Source organism: Dendrobates tinctorius, unplaced genomic scaffold (assembly GCF_039654945.1).
Source record: "Dendrobates tinctorius isolate UK_male_01 unplaced genomic scaffold, ASM3965494v1 ptg000016l, whole genome shotgun sequence".
In the NCBI taxonomy this organism is placed as follows: domain Eukaryota; kingdom Metazoa; phylum Chordata; class Amphibia; order Anura; family Dendrobatidae; genus Dendrobates; species Dendrobates tinctorius.
The window spans coordinates 25,935,500-25,954,895 of NW_027361684.1; the positions used below are offsets into that span (position 1 = coordinate 25,935,500).

At 39.8% G+C, this 19,396-nt stretch overlaps 1 protein-coding gene across 5 annotated transcripts in view; it reads right to left on the bottom strand.

Annotated features, from left to right (window-relative positions):
- RAP1GAP2 (RAP1 GTPase activating protein 2) overlaps positions 1-19,396 on the bottom strand; it is a 1,085,931-nt gene that overhangs the window by 40,823 nt on the left and 1,025,712 nt on the right. For all 5 annotated transcript variants that reach the window (XM_073565586.1, XM_073565585.1, XM_073565588.1 and 2 more), the window contains 3 exons: positions 18,843-18,914; positions 13,444-13,530; positions 13,118-13,252 (listed from right to left, as the gene is read on the bottom strand). In XM_073565586.1, coding sequence (XP_073421687.1) covers positions 13,118-13,252; positions 13,444-13,530; positions 18,843-18,914 — 294 coding nt within the window. The remainder of the gene's footprint in view (positions 1-13,117; positions 13,253-13,443; positions 13,531-18,842; positions 18,915-19,396) is intronic.

The following is a 19,396-nucleotide window of genomic DNA, read 5'->3' on the forward strand; positions in this document are numbered from 1 at the left end:
GGCATCACAGTAGAATCCTCCCCCAAAAACAATTTCTAGGCATAGCCTACATAAATATCCTTAAACAAAATTTTTAGTCTAAGGTCAGATATATCATATTGCCTGTTCAAGTTTACAAGACTTTTAAGAACTTTTTGCCTTGTTAATGTTATGATGCTTTACCAATTATTTTTCAAAAATTGCTTCCTCATTAAATGTAACTGAATAATTTTTACAATGTAAATAGATAGATAAATAGACACAGTAGATGTTTTGTGGAGGTTAGATTAAAATTAAGGAAAATTTTTTATTGCAACATATATACTGGGAAGGGACAAATGAGCAATGACTGACACAGAAAGGTTCATTTCCAAAGAAATTAAAAATGATCCCAAAATATTCCTCAACTATATAAACAGTAAGAAACTCAAATATGATAGTGTTGACCACTATAAAATAATATGGGTGAAAAAGTGAAAGATGTGGGAAATGCCAATCTACAAGACGCCCTTTTCTCTAATTATTTACATAAGAAAATTCTAACAGATGACATGAAAAGGGATACCATACATCTTCAATAAACCAAGCAGGAAGTGTGTCGTTGCTGTAAAACAATTAATAGATAAGTTACCAGGCCCTAAGTACTAATATTCAAGAATTCTACAATTACAGGGTCTGAATCACAGGACTTGCACATAGCAAATGTGGTGCCAATATTCAAAAACGGGACAAAATCTGAGCCTGGAAATTATAGTTTGGAAAGCTAAATCTCTTCTGTGGTCAAAATCTTTGAAGGTTTTCTAAGAGATGAATTATTGGAGTATCTTAATAAGAATAACCTCATGACCCAACATCAACCTGGGTTTATGAGGGATCTGTCCTGTCAAACTGATCTGAAGAGCTGCTAAGATGAGGTAAGTTGCAGACTGGACGACTGTAGTGCCATGGATGTCCTATATCTTGATTTTTCAAAAGTGTTTGATACAGAGCTACATAAAAAGTTGGGACATAACATGAGAGGGTGATTATTAATGGAATACATTCTCATTTGGTCACAGTTAGCAGTGAGGTACCACAGGGTCAGTATTGGGCCTTTTTAAAATATTTATTAATGACCTTGTAGAGGGCATACAGAGTTGAATTCCATTATTTTCAGATGATACTAAACTCAACACAAAGGAGAATAATTTAACATTACAGAGAAATGTATGTAAGCTGGAGGCTTGGGATGAGAAATGACAAATGAAGTTCAATGTAGACAAATGTAAGGTCTACACTTGTGCAAAGGAAATCTTTGCCACATGATGATGTTACACTTAATTCACTACAAAATTTCAAGGAGGGCTTGGATGCCTTTCTTTTAAAAGTATATTACAGGTAATAGATACCAAATTATGTGATGAGACATTGATTCAGGGAACTAGTCTGATTGCTGTATGTGGAGTCAGAAAGGAATTTTTCCCTCTAATTTAAGAAATTAGCACCCACCTCATGGGGTTTTTGCCTTCCTTTGAATCAACATTTTAGATTATAGGCTGATCTTAATAAATTTATGTCTACCTTCAACCATAACAGCTATGAAACTATTAAATGGAATCACAGTGTTCCTTTTTTCCACTAACGTTCTATCAGCTGAAAAAAAAAATCTTACTTCACTGAAAAAACGTCACATCATGCTGCTCTATCTTTTCCAATGAAATGATGCACAATCTATTGGAAACCCAATAGATCTTATTATAGTTAATAGAACCCATTGAGCAGTATTTGTACCCTACATGTGATAGATAAGCTTCCTGCATTTCCATTTTCTGTTCTTGTAACAAAGAGAAGAAATGGAATTTGCTGGTGTGAACAGAGTCTAAAGGGCCTTTTACATTTAGCGATGCACCAGCGATACGACCCGGTCAGGATCGCTGGTACATCGCTCACAGTGATGCAGCAGCGACGCAGTGGACGATACTTACCTTTCACACACAGCAATCCAGACGTCCCCCCGCCCGCGTCCAGCGTCGCTCGTCTCACACAGCAGGAAGGCCAGCAGGAAGCGCCCGATGAGAAATGGAGCTGGACAATCTCACGTGATCAGCGATGGACAGCGGGGGAGCCGGTCGGAGGTAAGTATCACAAATAGCGATATCGCTAGCGATATCACAATAACGTCACAAAATCAGTGACGTTTTAGCGATATTGCTAGCGATATCGCTATGTGTAAAACCCCCTTAAGTTCAGATCCAGGCAGTTTCTTATCTAAGAAATGCATACAATAGTATACATTCTTGTAAATGTTTTGTTCAAAAACGTCAATTATAACCCCTGAATCACAGGCAGAATGAATCAGACACTGGCTGCACAATTTCAGACAATTTTTTTTACTCTGTGTATCAGACACATCATAGCTTGGAAAGCTGAGCGGGGTCTATGTTTGTTGGCTGACTAGTATGATGCAGTTCGTGACTAGCTTCTCCCTTCCCCCCACCAGTTTAGTGCATATGAATGAAGAGACCTTACATTTTATGCCATAGGCTCCTGTGTAATCCTCCTTCAGACCTCTGCTCTCCTAGGGAAACTCTCCACTGTATTGCCTAATAATCCAAGTAAAAAGTTCCAAGGTACCAGGTATCATCCTCATTAAACTTTTTATGAATTACAGCACATAAAATCTCTGCCATGTATGGCCATTGCCAAGCCATAGGTCACCCTTGTCTTTATATGGATTGAATAATGTTTAGAATTGCGAGTCCTCAGTGGTTGATACCTTTTAATGACTAACTGAAAAGATGGTAACAAATAGCAGCTTTCGAGACTACTCAGGTCTCTCCATCAGGCCAGACTAATACAAAATCTGAAGATCTGTATTAGGCTAGCCTGATGGAGAGACCTGAGTAGTCTCGAAAGCTTGCAATTTGTTACCATCTTTTCAGTTAGTCATTAAAAGGTATCAACCACTGAGGACTCTCAATCCTGAATATTCTTCTATCTACTGGCTAACACGGTACAAAGATATATATCTTTCCTGTATCAATATGGATTGAATAACACCATTTGTGGCTGAAACATTGCAGATTTTTAGCTGTAATTAGTAATGAAGTTTATTGAGGAAGATATCAGGTGGTTTGTAAATTTTTAGATAGAAAAGAGACCTTTCAGTAATGGTGATCAGGGCAAGAAGAAGCCGGGCCAAGGAGTTATCTTGGATTAGTCATCTGAGACACATAGCCCCCAGACAGCTTTTCAAAGTATGTTTTATCTGAAAGGTGGCAGTGTTTCCAGGACAAAGGTACCTGGCTACAATCCACAGTCAGCGTTTAATTCATGCTACCTGTGGTTCGTGCAGCATGAATCTGATGACAGAGAATTGCCAGGGATGAATACAACTGTATTCACCTCTAAGCTATGAATGGGACTCAATCTGTAACCAACTTATTTCTTTGCATGAATGTTGTTACTGATGGCAGATAAAGATTTTTAAATTCTATTAAAGGAAATAAAGTTGCAAAATTTCATTATACAATGATTAAACGTCAGTAATAAAAAACGCAATTAATAGGGAAAATGTCTGAATCCACAGCCATCTATTAGTGAGTGTACAAGACAATGAAAGCGAAGAACAGAGTGGAAGCCTGAAATTTTCCTTTTTTAAACGTTATGGAGAGTGCCTGTGCACATACAATCCCTTCTCTTTCTTCTTGTAATGACTCACTAATGGGTACTGCGGGCCATAGGAGCCAGGTTGTTGTGATTGGTGAAGTCTGGACAGTCGGAAACCTAGTGATTAAATGTTCGTTACATATGCTATGATATGGGATAAGAGTTGTACCATGGAAAACCCCTTTAACATCTGTACTCTCAAAAGCTACACTACTGACGCATACTGCACAGTCAGACAAAACCATAATGTGAATAATAAAGCTGTGTATGTATTGAAGCAGGCCCAATGCTCATTAGCAAACTAATGGCACAGATTTGTAGTTTAATGAATAATATTTTGTTATTAAACTCCCTATTTGTCTCAAATGAGAATGTAATTGGAAGTGACGGTACAAGGAGGACTGGACTCTCGAGCAATTATACAGCATCTAGCATGTCATTACAAGTCACACACCTCACCAGACGGCCACGCCAACCATTTTCCTCCAAAGGGGCACAGCTACCGGGGGTTTAAATACTGATCAAACCCAGAGCTGTGTTTCGAAGTTTAAATGCTGCTAAATTCAGAGTAGCACTCTTTAATTAACCATCCTGCAGCTGTTTGTAGCCACTCGAAATGTCAGTTCTGGCAGCTATCCCGGTATTCGTAGATGCCATCTGGTCATGGGATGTCAATTAGAAAAAGACTAATATATATTTATTACACACACATATATATATATACATTATATATATATATGTACACATATGCACAGTAGGGAAAATAAGTATTTGATACATTGCCGACTTTTCAGTGTGTCAAAGTTTTCCCGCCTACAAATAATGAAGAGATCTGTAAATTTTATTGTAGGTACACTTCAACTGTGGGAGACAGAATCATAAAAATAAAAAACAGAAAATCACATTGTATGATTTTTAAATAATTAAATTGCATTTTATTGCATGAAATAAGTATTTGATCACCTACCAATGAGCAAGAACTCTGACTCTCACAGACCTATTAGTTTTTCTTTAAGAAGCCTCCTACTCTGCACTATTTACCTGTATTATAGTGAGAAAAACTGAGGGCAGTACTATTATAATAGGATCACCGACTACAATCTTGATGTGAACATGGACTAGACAAAAGATAAAAAAAATACATGGTAAAAACATTTAAAATGCCAAAAACACTTATATACAACCACAAGAGTATCCTTGTAAGGAAAAAAACACTCTTTCTTCAATGTACACGTTTGAGGTAAACAAAAAATTATATATTAATGTGAAAAGCCTGCAAATTATCTCTTAAGAGAGGTAGAAGACTAGTGACACCTACAGTAAAGGAAAAAGCAATCCTAAAAGTCGACTTTCTAACAAGCCTTGTCATATGACTTAGGATAAAAGCCAAAACATGAGCTTGATGAAACCTTAATAGTAGTATACATGTAGACACAATAAATTCAAATGCACTACAAGAATCCAGGGTACTACTATTAAAGTTTCATAAAGGTCATGTTTTGATAATATTTTTCTTATTTATTTATATTTTGGAGCATCACATGGTATTTCTTTTACTGGATTAGTCCATTGTCATCTCTTTCCAGGCTTTTCACATGAATTTATCATTTTTGGGGTTATCTCAAAGATGTACATTGGAGGAGGGGTGGGATTTTTTCATTACCTGTATTAATTGCACGTGTTTGAACTCGTTACCTGTATAAAAGACACCTGTCCACACAATCAATCACGCTCCAACCTCTCCACCAAGGCCAAGACCAAAGAGCTGTCTAAGGACACCAGGGACAAAATTGTAGACCTGCAAAAGACTGGGATGGCTTACAGGACAACAGGCAAGCAGCTTGATGAGAAGGCAACAACTGTTTGCACAATTATTAAAAAATTGGAAGAAACATAAAATGACTATCTATCTTCCTCAGTCTGGGGCTCCATTCAAGATCTTGCCTCTTGAGGTAAAGATAATTCTGAGAAAGGTCAGGAATCAGCCAAGAACTACATGGGAGGACAAGGAGAGCAGGGACCACATTCTCTCAAATGTTGTAATCCATGCCATCATGGATTAAAATCCTGCAGGGCACACAAGATCTCCCTGCTCATGCCAGCACATGTCCAAGCCCATTTAAAGTTCACCAATGACCATCTGGATGATTCAGATAAGGCAGGGGGGAAGGTCATGTGGTCAGATAAGATCAAAATTGAACAAGGATGAGTACAACCCCAAGAACACCATCCCAAACATGAAGCATGGTGGGGCAAATATATTTTGGGTGTGCTTTTCTTGAAATGGGCCAGGACGACTGCACTGTATTAAAGGAAGGATGGATGGGGTTATGTATCTTGAGATTTTTGCCAACACCCTCCTTCCCTCAGTAAGAGCACTGAAGATGGGTCGTGGCTGGGTCTTCCAGCATGACAATAACCTGAAATATGCAGCCAGGGCAACTAAGAAGTGGCTCCATAAGAAGCATTTCAAGGTCCTGGAGTGGTCTAGACAGTCTCCAGACCTGAACCCAACAGAAAATCTTTGGAGGGAGGTGAATAGAGTTGAGCGATACCGTCCGATACTTCAAAGTATCGTATCGGATGGTATCGGCCGATCTTTAAAAAAAGTATCGGTATCGCCGATTCCGATACCGGAAGTCCCATTCAAGTCTATGGGACTTCCGGTATCGGAATAAGAAAAACCCTTTCCTGCCCTTGTACAGCCTCTCTGGGGTCTGTACGGGCCTTTCGGGGGGCTGTGCCGGCCTGCCAGGGGGTCTGTGCAGGCTCCGGTGGTCTGTGCCGGCCTGCCGGGGGGCTGTGCCGGCCTGCCGGTGGTCTGTGCAGGCTCCGGTGGGCTGTGCCGGCCTGCCGGGGGGCTGTGCCGGCCTGCCGGGGGGCTGTGCAGGCTCCGGGGGGCTGTGCCGGCCTGCCGGGGGGCTGTGCCGGCCTGCCGGGGGGCTGTGCAGGCTCCGGGGGGCTGTGCCGGCCTGCCGGGGGGCTGTGCCGGCCTGCCGGTGGTCTGTGCAGGCTCCGGGGGGCTGTGCCGGCCTGCCGGGGGGCTGTGCCGGCCTGCCGGGGGGCTGTGCAGGCTTCGGGGGTCTGTGCAGGCATCGTCCGATGGGACTACAAGTCCCATCGGGCGATGCCTGCTACCATGACAGTGATTGACACATTAGCCAATGATGGGACAGTAGTAGTCCCATCATCCGGCTAATGTGTTAAATGTAAAAAAAAAAAAAAAAAAAAAAAAAAATTACATGCTACATACATACAACATGCATACTACATACATGCTACATTCATACTACATACTACATACATGCTACATTCATACTACATAAATACTACATGCAACATACATACTACATATATACTACATGCATGCTACATACATACTACATACTACATACATACTACATGCATGCTACATACATACTACATGCTACATACATACTACATATATACTACATGCATGCTACATACATACTGCATGCTACATACATACTACATATATACTACATGCATGCTACATACATACTACATGCTACATACATACTACATATATACTACATGCATGCTACATACATACTACATGCTACATACATACCACATACATACTACATGCATGCTACATGCTACATACATACTACATATATACTACATGCATGCTACATACATACTACATGCTACATACATACTACATATATACTACATGCATGCTACATACATACTACATGCTACATACATACTACATATATACTACATGCATGCTACATACATACTACATGCTACATACATACCACATACATACTACATGCATGCTACATGCTACATACATACTACATATATACTACATGCATGCTACATACATACTACATGCTACATACATACCACATACATACTACATACATGCTACATGCTACATACATACTACATATATACTACATGCATGCTACATACATACTACATATATACTACATGCATGCTACATACATACTACATATATACTACATGCATGCTACATACATACTGCATGCTACATGCATGCTACATACATACTACATACATACTACATACATACCACATATATACTACATACATACAATACATTCATACAATACATACATAGACATACAGTACATATAACATAGAGTAACATACTTACCAATACTTGTCACATTGTTCCCCGAAGCCATTGTCTTTTCCGGAATAAATATTAACATAACAAACCACAAAAATACTCACCCACGATCCGAAGCAGTCCACGAGTGTGTCCCACGACGATCTTGGGTAGAGAACTGCAGCATCAGATGATGCTGCCGTTCTCTACGGGCTGCAGGAATCCAATGACGGAAGGTAGGTATCCTTCCGCACTGTATTCCTCCGCCACTTAAAAAAAAAAAAAGTCCCTAGTCTCACTTTATGCCATTGCTGTGTGGGAATTTCGGATCGTGGGTGAGTATTTTTGTGGTTTGTTATGTTAATATTTATTCCGGAAAAGACAATGGCTTCGGGGAACAATGTGACAAGTATTGGTAAGTATGTTACTCTATGTTATATGTACTGTATGTCTATGTATGTATTGTATGAATGTATTGTATGTATGTAGTATATATGTGGTATGTATGTAGCATGTAGTATGTATGTAGTATGTATGTAGCATGCAGTATGTATGTAGCATGCATGTAGTATATATGTAGTATGTATGTAGCATGCATGTAGTATATATGTAGTATGTATGTAGCATGCATGTGGTATGTATGTAGCATGTAGTATGTATGTAGCATGCATGTAGTATATATGTAGTATGTATGTAGTATGTATGTAGTATGTATGTGGTATGTATGTAGCATGTAGCATGCATGTAGTATGTATGTAGCATGCATGTAGTATGTATGTAGCATGCATGTAGTATATATGTAGTATGTATGTAGCATGTATGTAGTATGTATGTGGTATGTATGTAGCATGTAGTATGTATGTAGCATGCATGTAGTATATATGTAGTATGTATGTAGTATGTATGTAGCATGTAGTATGTATGTAGCATGCATGTAGTATGTATGTAGCATGCATGTAGTATGTATGTAGCATGCATGTAGTATATATGTAGTATGTATGTAGTATGTATGTAGTATGTATGTGGTATGTATGTAGCATGTAGTATGTATGTAGCATGCATGTAGTATGTATGTAGCATGCATGTAGTATGTATGTAGCATGCATGTAGTATGTATGTAGCATGCATGTAGTATGTATGTAGTATGTATGTAGTATGTATGTAGTATGTAGCATGTATGTAGTATGTATGTGGTATGTATGTAGCATGTAGTATGTATGTAGCATGCATGTAGTATATATGTAGTATGTAGTATGTATGTGGTATGTATGTAGCATGTAGTATGTATGTAGCATGCATGTAGCATGCATGTAGTATGCATGTAGCATGCATGTAGTATGTATGTAGCATGCATGTAGTATGTATGTAGTATGTATGTAGCATGCAGTATGTATGTAGCATGTATGTAGTATGTATGTAGTATGTATGTAGTATATATGTAGTATGTATGTAGCATGTAGTATGTATGTAGCATGTATGTAGTATGTATGTAGTATATATGTAGTATGTATGTAGCATGTAGTATGTATGTAGCATGCATGTAGTATGTATGTAGTATGTATGTAGCATGCAGTATGTATGTAGCATGTATGTAGTATGTATGTAGTATGTATGTAGTATGTATGTACCATGTAGTATGTATGTAGCATGCATGTAGTATGTATGTAGTATTTTTTTTTTTTTTTTAACATTTAACACATTAGCCGGATGATGGGACTACTACTGTCCCATCATTGGCTAATGTGTCAATCACTGTCATGGTAGCAGGCATCGCCCGATGGGACTTGTAGTCCCATCGGACGATGCCTGCACAGACCCCCGAAGCCTGCACAGACCACCGGCAGGCCGGCACAGCCCCCCGGCAGGCCGGCACAGCCCCCCGGAGCCTGCACAGACCACCGGCAGGCCGGCACAGCCCCCCGGAGCCTGCACAGCCCCCCGGCAGGCCGGCACAGCCCCCCGGCAGGCCGGCACAGACCCCCACAGGGTGCACAGACCACCGGCAGGCCGGCACAGCCCCCCGGCAGGCCGGTACAGACCCCGGGCAGTCCACACAGCCCCCCGGGCAGGCCGGCACAGCCCCCCGGCAGGCCGGCAGAGACCCCCGGAAGGCCCGAAATGACGGCGCATCATGATGCGCACACACCGCGCATCATGATGACGTCAGTCTGTCAATCAACTTTGAACTTCCGATTCCGATGCCGAATTCCGATATTGAAAAAATATCGGAAGTCGGTATCGGAATTCCGATACAGCAAGTATCGGCCGATACCCGATACTTGCGGTATCGGAATGCTCAACACTAGAGGTGAAATTCAATGTTGCTTATCGACAGCCTTGAAACCTGAAAGACCTGGAGAAGATTTCTATGGAGGAGTGAGAGTGGGCCAAAATCCCTGCTGCAGTATGTGCAAACTTGGTCAAGAACTACAGGAAACGTCTGACCTCTGTAATTGCAAACGTTTCTGTACCAAATATTAAAAATTCTGTTTTTCTATTGTATCAAATACTTATTTCATGCAATAAAATGTAAATTAATTATTTAAAACTCAATCATACAATAGGATTTTCTGGATTTTTTAAAGATTCTGTCTCTCACTATTGAAGTGTACCGATGATACAAATTACAGACCTCTTAATTCCTCTGTCTGAAATCTTTTGGGGATCTGCTGGTCATGGCTGGTTTATAGTGAAATGATGTTCTTTCCACTTCTGGATTATGGCCCCAACAGTGCTCACTGGAACCTTCAGTAGCTTAGAAATTCTTCTGTAACCAAGACAGCTCACTGGTTTTGCCCATCATGAGATGTTTCTTCTGTGGTACCAAGATTATTGAGACACCTTTTCATACAACCAACTGATATTATTTTTCACTAAGTGGCAGGATTGCTTTCTAATTACTGCTAGATTATAGCTGGTGTCATGACTTTACATGCCTTTTTGCTTCTTTCTTTCTTCACGTGTTCAATACTTTTTCCCTGTGTTATTTCTCATTATTGCACATGACGTAATTTAAGGACATCTATGTTTTCATTTCTTTCCCTGCGTGGATTGTATGGGCTGTTTCCGACATCTGATGAAAATTTCATGTCAATAGCATCAGACAATAGTACCTTTTTCATAAGTGAAAATCACGGATGGTAAAAACAGAGACAAGAACCAAACTCTAATGAAAATTGGGTGAAAAACATTAATGGTACTCAGACTCAGACTGTCACGACTCAACTGTTGGGCGACCCAGGATCAGGGGCTCCTTCCCTGTCCCTAACACTAGGGGACGCCCTAGCTCACTCTATTCCCTGGAATACTTCTGAAGGTGAAGATGCCGAGGCTGCCACCCTTGCCTCATCTCCTGAGTTAGTCCTTCGTCTGTTCTCTTCCCCCACCCAGGGATGAGGAGCGCTATTGTGCACCGCAGTACACCAACCCGACAAGGCTACACAAGCAAGGGTAAACTGAAAACATCAGGCATACAAATATTCACTCACATATAACAGAGGAATACACCGGTAAGTGGAGAATGGGGAAAAAAACAAAGTAGAGGAGGGAAGGGAAATACCACACTTACAAACCACGCACCAGTCACAGATAACTCCTCCAAAACTCCTTATCATATGAACACCTCTACTCCTAAGCCATGCTGAAAATGCTATCTCTGACATGGATTTGAATCAGGACCCAGATTATAATGGGGATGAGAGTGGCTAACTGAGCTCAACTGAGATCTTAGCGTTTCCAACTTGGCTGATTAACCCCTTTTCTGCCAAAAGAAATAAATACCATTAAAACAAAGAAGAAGTGCTTTGTCTCAGCGCAGGAGTAAGAGCAATCAGACACTGCCGTCTTCTGGCTCCTCTCTGTTGCAGTAACCCCATGACAGAGACTTTTTTAGACTCACGCATCATGACCTTTCAGAGAGAGTTTTCTGCAGGCTCTTTATTATAAGAGGCAGGATTACAATAATAGGTAACACCTCTATACACAGCTGATAAGACAAAATCCACTAATTACAATAAGGGATATCACACCTGACCCTGCTCCTCCTCCCTTCAAAATGATCTTTGCACATGCTCATTAGATGCTTTAATACAAAAGATAGGGTCATGTTCTGACCATTGTGGCTATGTACATGTGTTGTTTCCAAAAACAACTGGAAGTTAATGTCTAAAAAAGCCTCAATAGCCAGTGTAAAAAAGATAAGAGTTCTATTTTTTATTTATGATATACATGTCAGAGGAGAGAGAAATGATGTTCCCAAGCCACCTGGTACCTCCGCCATCTCTTGGGCCCTCCGGTTCCTTCTCCCAGCCCGTCGCCTCCTCTTCATGAAAAAACAATGGAGGTAGCATGCGTAGTGCATCCGATGAGATGGCCAGCACCTGGCAAGTGTGTTTTTTTCCTATTGATTCCTTTTGATCACTATGATAGACCCTATCATAGTGATCAAGAGCCAATAATTAGTATGTCATCCCCCACTGTGTCATACCCTTAGTCAGATTATTTTTTATTAATTTTATAATTTTTATTTATTTCATTTTATGTCATTAGGGTTAAGGTTGGGCTTTGTTCAAAAGTTATAAAAGAAATCATGATGATATAATGACAAGTGTTGAGTGCAAGTGCTCGCTACTCAAGTTTGCATTGGGGTGCTCAGGTATGTGAGTATCGCGGGTGCCCGAGTGACCTGATTGAATCCCCTGCCCTACCTGTTTCGTGGCTGTTAGACACTAATAAAAAAAACATGCAGGTATATTTTTTTTGACTGTCACTCAATTACACGCGATGCACAGTACATACCCGAGCACTCGATGCAAACTAAAAGTAGCAAGAACTTGCGCTCAACACTAATGACAACATATTCAATATTACAACCTAATTTGGTCAAATTCTGTGTCGTACCTGTGGCATCAATTTGTCACACAGGACGCTGTAGGTTTGGATTCATTTTTCCCTTAATAAAGACCTTCATTTAAAAACTGAATTTTGTGGTTACTTGTGATATCTTTGTCTAATATTTACATGTTTTTGGTGATCTAAAACATTTAAGTGCAACAAACATGCACAATAATAGGAAATCAGGAAGGGAGCAAATACTTTTTCACACAACTGAATATGTAAATTGGATTAATGATGTCAATTAAGACTGATGGGGTGGAGTTGGAATTAAACTGTCACTAGTGAAGTTGGGGTCAAGTTTTCTCCCCCACCCAACTCTTTAGTGGTTATTTGCATACAGTGCTATGGATAAAGCAGACTAGCATATAAATGCATGCTTGATTATTAATATTGGCAATTCATGTATAAGGCAATGTGTTCGTTTAGAGTCCAAGATGACCTGACAAATAAGCCTTTAATGTTAATTAAGGTGGGTTATTATGCACTCACTTTGAAAGACTCCAAGAAACCACCATGAGCACCATTCTCAAGCTTGTCTTCCTCTGGACCTAGACCAAGCATAGCCTGTGTGTGTACATGAAGGTCATCGTGAAGATTGTCCAAAAGGGCAGCTCTTGTCCGGTCCTAGTTCAAAGAAGACATACATATTGCAGATATCCTTTACTCACAAATAACTGTAATGCAAATAAATCTAAATATATTTTATGAAGTGTAATGTGATGCCGAAAATGTCCGCGCTGTAGAAATAAAATTTTTATTATGAAGACATCTAAACGACTGTAGGCATGACACGTATTTGAATGGAGTTTGCTTACCTCCAGTTTAGCAAACTTGTCAGACTTGCAGCAAGCATGTTCCCCATTGATGAGTTTGGTCAGCAAAAATTCACGGAACTCGGCATTCTAGAACGAAAAGACAATCACTAAACATGTATATGTGTTTTATTGCAGAAGCCATTTCACCCATGAAACTCCTCTATATCATAAATTAGAGATACTGACTAATTAATAATCGGGCAAACTGCTTGTATGGGAAGAGTCAAACGGCTGGGTATCTCGGACAGGGATCGCAACACAATACTCGGAGTGGTTGTCGGTACTCCTGACCCCAACGTGACAGCTGCGATGCAATATAGGCTGTCACGCTCGGGTGGAGAGATCTGATACGTTGCGATCCCCATCCATCTGACTCTTCCCTAAAGGGTATATAAAACAGATGCAGCTGTAAAAAGGGTAATCATAGATAAAAAGGTAAATATTTCCCTAAGAAGTGAAAAGTCATAGGAGTTTCAGACTAAATTTACACAGGCTTATAAAAAAATTCTACTTTTCATCCAGAAAAAAAGTCACTGTTTTCCTCTGTATTGTCACCTGTATATTATCTGTTTTTATACATCAGCAGTTTTTAAAACCTACAAGACCAAATACAGTTTCCTATGTTACAGAATTGCAGTGTATCCATAAAAATAAGATGCAATATGGTTGATCCATATGGGATCCAATTTTTTTTTGCGCAAGTCTCATTCAAAATACAGAAGAGGCTAGTTATTATATGTCGGAATTCTTTCATGCAGACATTCGATCCCTGAAAAGAAAAAGGTCTTCTGAATGATCCTATTGAATAAAATTGGTCTGAATACTTTCATTTTTTTTTACGGGCAGCATTCGGATCGAGAATACGGTCGTTAGTATGCAACCTAATGGTGATCACAAGATTTTGAACAGTTCCTTATTCCTCAGTCCTGGAATGGTGGTAGAACCTATGACGTGGAACTGTAATCGCAATATTTCAAAATGATAAGAATTGGCTAAAAATGAAATAATACATTTATCTGATTGGTCACCCAAAACATTTTGCATTTGAGCCTGTGACTAGATGGAGAGCTCATAATTTTTATGACAGACTCTGATTTTCTTTAAATTGCCCTTCAGAACTTTTTACTAATTTGTGTAACAGTGATAAGATAAAGATGCTTTTAGTTGGCTGATTCCAAATTGGTGGCTTACAGCACCTTTGTACAAAAGGATTTCGGCAGTGGGACTACAATACTGAGCATGTGTGACCATTGCCAGTACTGGGCACAAAAGGAAAATTGGATACCTAGGAGATTTTACAAAAAATGGCAATTGAAAAATTATGTTTTTTACAATCCAACAAAGAAATATTTAACTGTACATTAGTCCCCCTAAAGGGTGGTTTATTTACATGTGAAAACGAAAAATCAGATGAAACCATGGCATTCATTAAAGTGAATTATCTTATATAAACAAAACAGTTACATAACGGCCATATTGGTTACTCTCAACTCCCCAAAATATAAAATTTAAATAAGAAAATGTTAAATGGAAACGTGATTGGACCATTAAAAATTTGTTAATGATCCAATCACATGATAGATAGTAATTTTATGCTTGCTGGGGAATTATGTTCCCCCCACGGCAACCACCACTGACCATGAGAATGGAGATTGCGAGTCCCTTTTTTGAATGGAGGCATTATTCCACATGTGCATACAGTATTAGTACTGTAGTTCGTAGTGTCATATAGCATTCAAGATGTCAGAAAAATTGAGGGCACTACCATGGTTACTGTAATGGCTGCAATAGGCGCAGTAATCTTTGAAGTCTCAACATTACCCAAACTAACATAACTGATGAGCATTACCCCATCACAACTGGGAGCTTTCCATCAAGTATATAGTGAATGGGGCACTCCCATCTAAGACATTTATGTTTTATCCACAGTATATGCCATCACCTTTGTATTACACACCTATCTCAAGAATCAGTCCCGGTTCAGTGCCGTGGTAGATCGAGAGTAGGCCGGGCATGTGCAGCTCTCTCAACCTACTTCTATGGTAGTGCCTAAAATAGCTGCGAATCGAGTTGTGCAGTTTAATTTTCATTCGAAAGATCCATTGCCCTCTAAAACTGAGCAAGCTATGTACAATATTAAGACATGACTCAGGTACAGTTTGATCCATTCCAAACACAACGTGATCCTAATAAATATTTTTGTAATGCATACTCTTCCAGCAGGGCCAAGTGGTAAAAAATCAGAAAGTGCGAGACATGATGAACACATTTGGTATTCAGATTTCTTTGCATCTTTTTCATCTTTGTGAAACCAGCAGGGACTCACAGGCTTGGTAGCTGACATGCTGATACATTGATGACAGCTCAGGGAGAATCATGACTAATATTTTGACTGCCAAAAGCTGGCACTCATTTTCTTTCCAAATGATGGTCTGTTCCCAGCTGAGCCCAGAGATATTGGCTGAGAAGATAAATTTGTTAATTTCGTTGAGTCATGCCCTGCTCGTCTCCGAGTCACTATTAGGGGGCTGTCAGTGGCAGGCGTCTGTTCAGAAGGGGATTACGTGTGTGAATCTGGGAGGGAAGGTACACTTGGAAAATAACCCACCTTGCATGGTGTACAAACCACTAACGCACAGAACTAGGTGATCACTTCTAATTCATGGGAGATCCCACAGACAGCGCAGTACAGTTTTACCACTGAGCTGGATAAAAATAATTCCAAGTTGCAAAATTCTGCATTTACAGACTTTAAAATGTAACTCGCATTCATGTTCAGTTGTAGATGAAATGGACCATGTGCGTCATCAAACCTGGAAAGCTCTGGCTGTATCTAAAAGGATTTCTTAGCAGCATGTTTTCTGCCATTGTTACCATAGACAGTGCAAATCTATAATCTCTAGACATCTTGTAAGTGGACTAGAGATCCCCCCCCCACAACTGTGACTTGCATGCTGCTGTGTCGAGCCCAGTCTGCCTCCTCTCCTGTGCCTTGCACCTGCATCTGTGGCTCTCCATCATCCTGATCAAAGGTTTGAATGTTCAACAGAACTGCATCTTCCGAGTGATGTGATTGTGATCTAATTACATTTCTATTTTAGATGTTTAAACAAGGCAATATTGGAACATGTAGGAACCAGAACTAGTAAAAAAGAAGGTTGTGTGGCACTCCTCTCAGAGTGCATGAACACGGTTCCACTCCTATAATAATAATAAAGATAATTTGGCCCTCCAAAAAGATTGATGTGAAGATACCGTAATATTTTTTTTTTATTGGTACCAGAACTACTGCTAGCGTAAAGTGAGTTCTACAATCAAGATGTCAGAAACTGAACTTTTCTCTAAGAAAAAAGTCATTAGTATATGATAATAATCTCGGCTACGACAGGAGGTGCTCAAGTTTCTATTCAAAGAGAACTTGTCCTCAGAAGTTTAAACCCCAAACTAATGGCATGTATATAAAGGTGCTTGGATGCTAATTAAATAGCTACGTTTCTTGTAGAAATCTATTTTGCTATTTTATAAAAATCCATAGTTGAAATTCTATGCTAATGAGTTACAAGTGCAGTGGGGTTGGAAATTGCACTTGCAGCTCTCCAGCTTCTCTTCCTCTTGTGTGCTGACAGGTCACTAAAACAGGCGTAACCTGGCGATAGAAGGCAGGCATTGGGCAGGGAACAGTGAAAAAAGCAGGAGAGCTGCGAGTGCAATGGCTAAACCCAATGCACTTGCACCTCATTAGGATACAATTTCAATTATAGATGTCTCTAAAACAGCAAAATGGATAAGAAATTAATCAACATTTTACATGCCATTAGTGTGGGTATAAAATGCTTATGGCAGGTTCCCTTTAATTATTTATTATTTTTACAATACAGTTCAATAAAAAGATAAGTAAAGGTGTTGGTACCCTTGACCAGCTAAATCACTGAAAAACCTTAAATACTAATTCATGATAAAAATAAATAAATAACTTCTGACATAACCTAAAGGGCAACAGGCCCACTGAATACCAATAAAGAGATGGCCAACCAGTCCTATCATGACCCTGGTGAGTAATTGGTACTTCAAGGGATTAGAAGAGTGACCATTCCTAAAAGGGCAAACCACACATATACTGTACATTCCTGAGTAGACCCAGATCTAAAAGATACAGAAAACAGACAAAATGCTAAGAACAGGATTTATACTGTAAAGTATATTAGGTGAACTGGATCCTCTAAGCCCCAGGTCCGGGTGGGCACATGGACCTTGGGCATTGATGCAGCAAGCAGGAAGGTACGAGAGCAGCCAAGACTCAGCGCACTCAGGAATCTCAGGAGCAGCAGGATTGATGAGGAAAAACCCAGTAGAATGAAAGCATGTTCAGCGCAGCGTGCACAGAAGGGGACGCGAAACAAACAGAGGTCTAGAGACTCAATCCCAAGACACAGGTGTGTGCTAATGGGCCCTAAATAAGTCAAGGGAGAAGATGATTGATCCAAACTGGGCTATCTGCAAAACTTGATGTGGAGCACAACAGAGGAAGGAAGCAGAGCACAGAATACCCTGGGCAAGTGAGTAACAAATACATTCACAAGGATATGTCAGAGATAGAGTTGAGTGACTTTAGTCGGATCGGGTTTCATGAAACAAAATTTGTTTCAGATGAAACTGGTCCGACTAGGGCAAAAAAAGTCGGAGTTTCGTCCGAAACCCGACCCCAATGCAAGTCAATGGGAAATAAAAGTCGGCATTGAGCGGATGACATTCATCCACTCAATGCCGACTTTTATTCCCCATTGACTTGCATTGGGGTCGGGTTTCGGACGAAACTCCGACTTTTTTTTGCCCTAGTCGGACGAGTTTCATCTGAAACAAATTTTGTTTCATGAAACCCGATCCGACTAAAGTCGCTCAAGTCTAGTCAGAGACATTAATCAAACCATTGTACAGTTTAAACGATCTTTTATCATGCACCATTTGAGGTCATAAAATAATTTTTATTGCCCTTTCATAATTTCTTTTCATTGTGTGTTAGTATTCTAAGGGTTTTTAGCCTACAAAACAATATAACACAATCTGTACCTGAAAAACTAACACAGATTAAAGGCATTTTGTTGGGGTTGTTTCACCTTATTTAAAATAACCTGTAAACCAGTATACTGAATATGTTAAGAAATGCAGCTCTGGTATATACTGTAGTCGACTGGCACAATAACCCACAGCTTACAAGCATGGCACCTAATTATGGATTATTTATAATGCAGATTTGAGTTCATGTTGTTGGCACATCTGGTGTTGTGGAATACAATGAATGTTACTGTACGGCAGGAGATTGTTTATCAGGATAGAAATAGCTCTGAACTCCCCGCGCCTTATGTCTCCCCGCAAAGCGCGCATACATTTATATCTCTTACTTTTTGGAATACTGGTGGATTTGGAAGTGGCGGCCCAAAAGACGGAACATCTTCTCGTGCGGTCACTGAGACCTGGATGAGAGCAAAAGAAAAAATAAATAAATGAACAATACTTGTAACATATTCAGACCTCTGCATTTAGTATAGATTCCATGAGGTTAATTTATCAAGCAGTTTTTGTCAGAATTCTGGAATAAAACTTTTTGAACACTAACAAAATTTTTGTGCAAAGTTTGTGTCGCAGCTTTCCTAAACTGCTTCATGAGAAATAAAGATTATTCAAAATTTCATTCAAATACAGTTACAATACAAATACAGTTAGGGAATTCCTTAACTAGCCTAAATAGACACCTTTGGGGACAATTTTGTTTTCTACTTAAATTAATGTAATTGTCATAAAAACTATTTGTGTAATTGAGCTTTATTTAAAATGCTGCTCCTATCATTGGTCCGAGTGTGGTCCGATGTATTGTTGGTTCGTACTCGCCCCAATAATACGGTGGTGTGAGCAGCCCCCCTCGGAACGCCTCTGTGCTGATTTACAGCCACAAAGA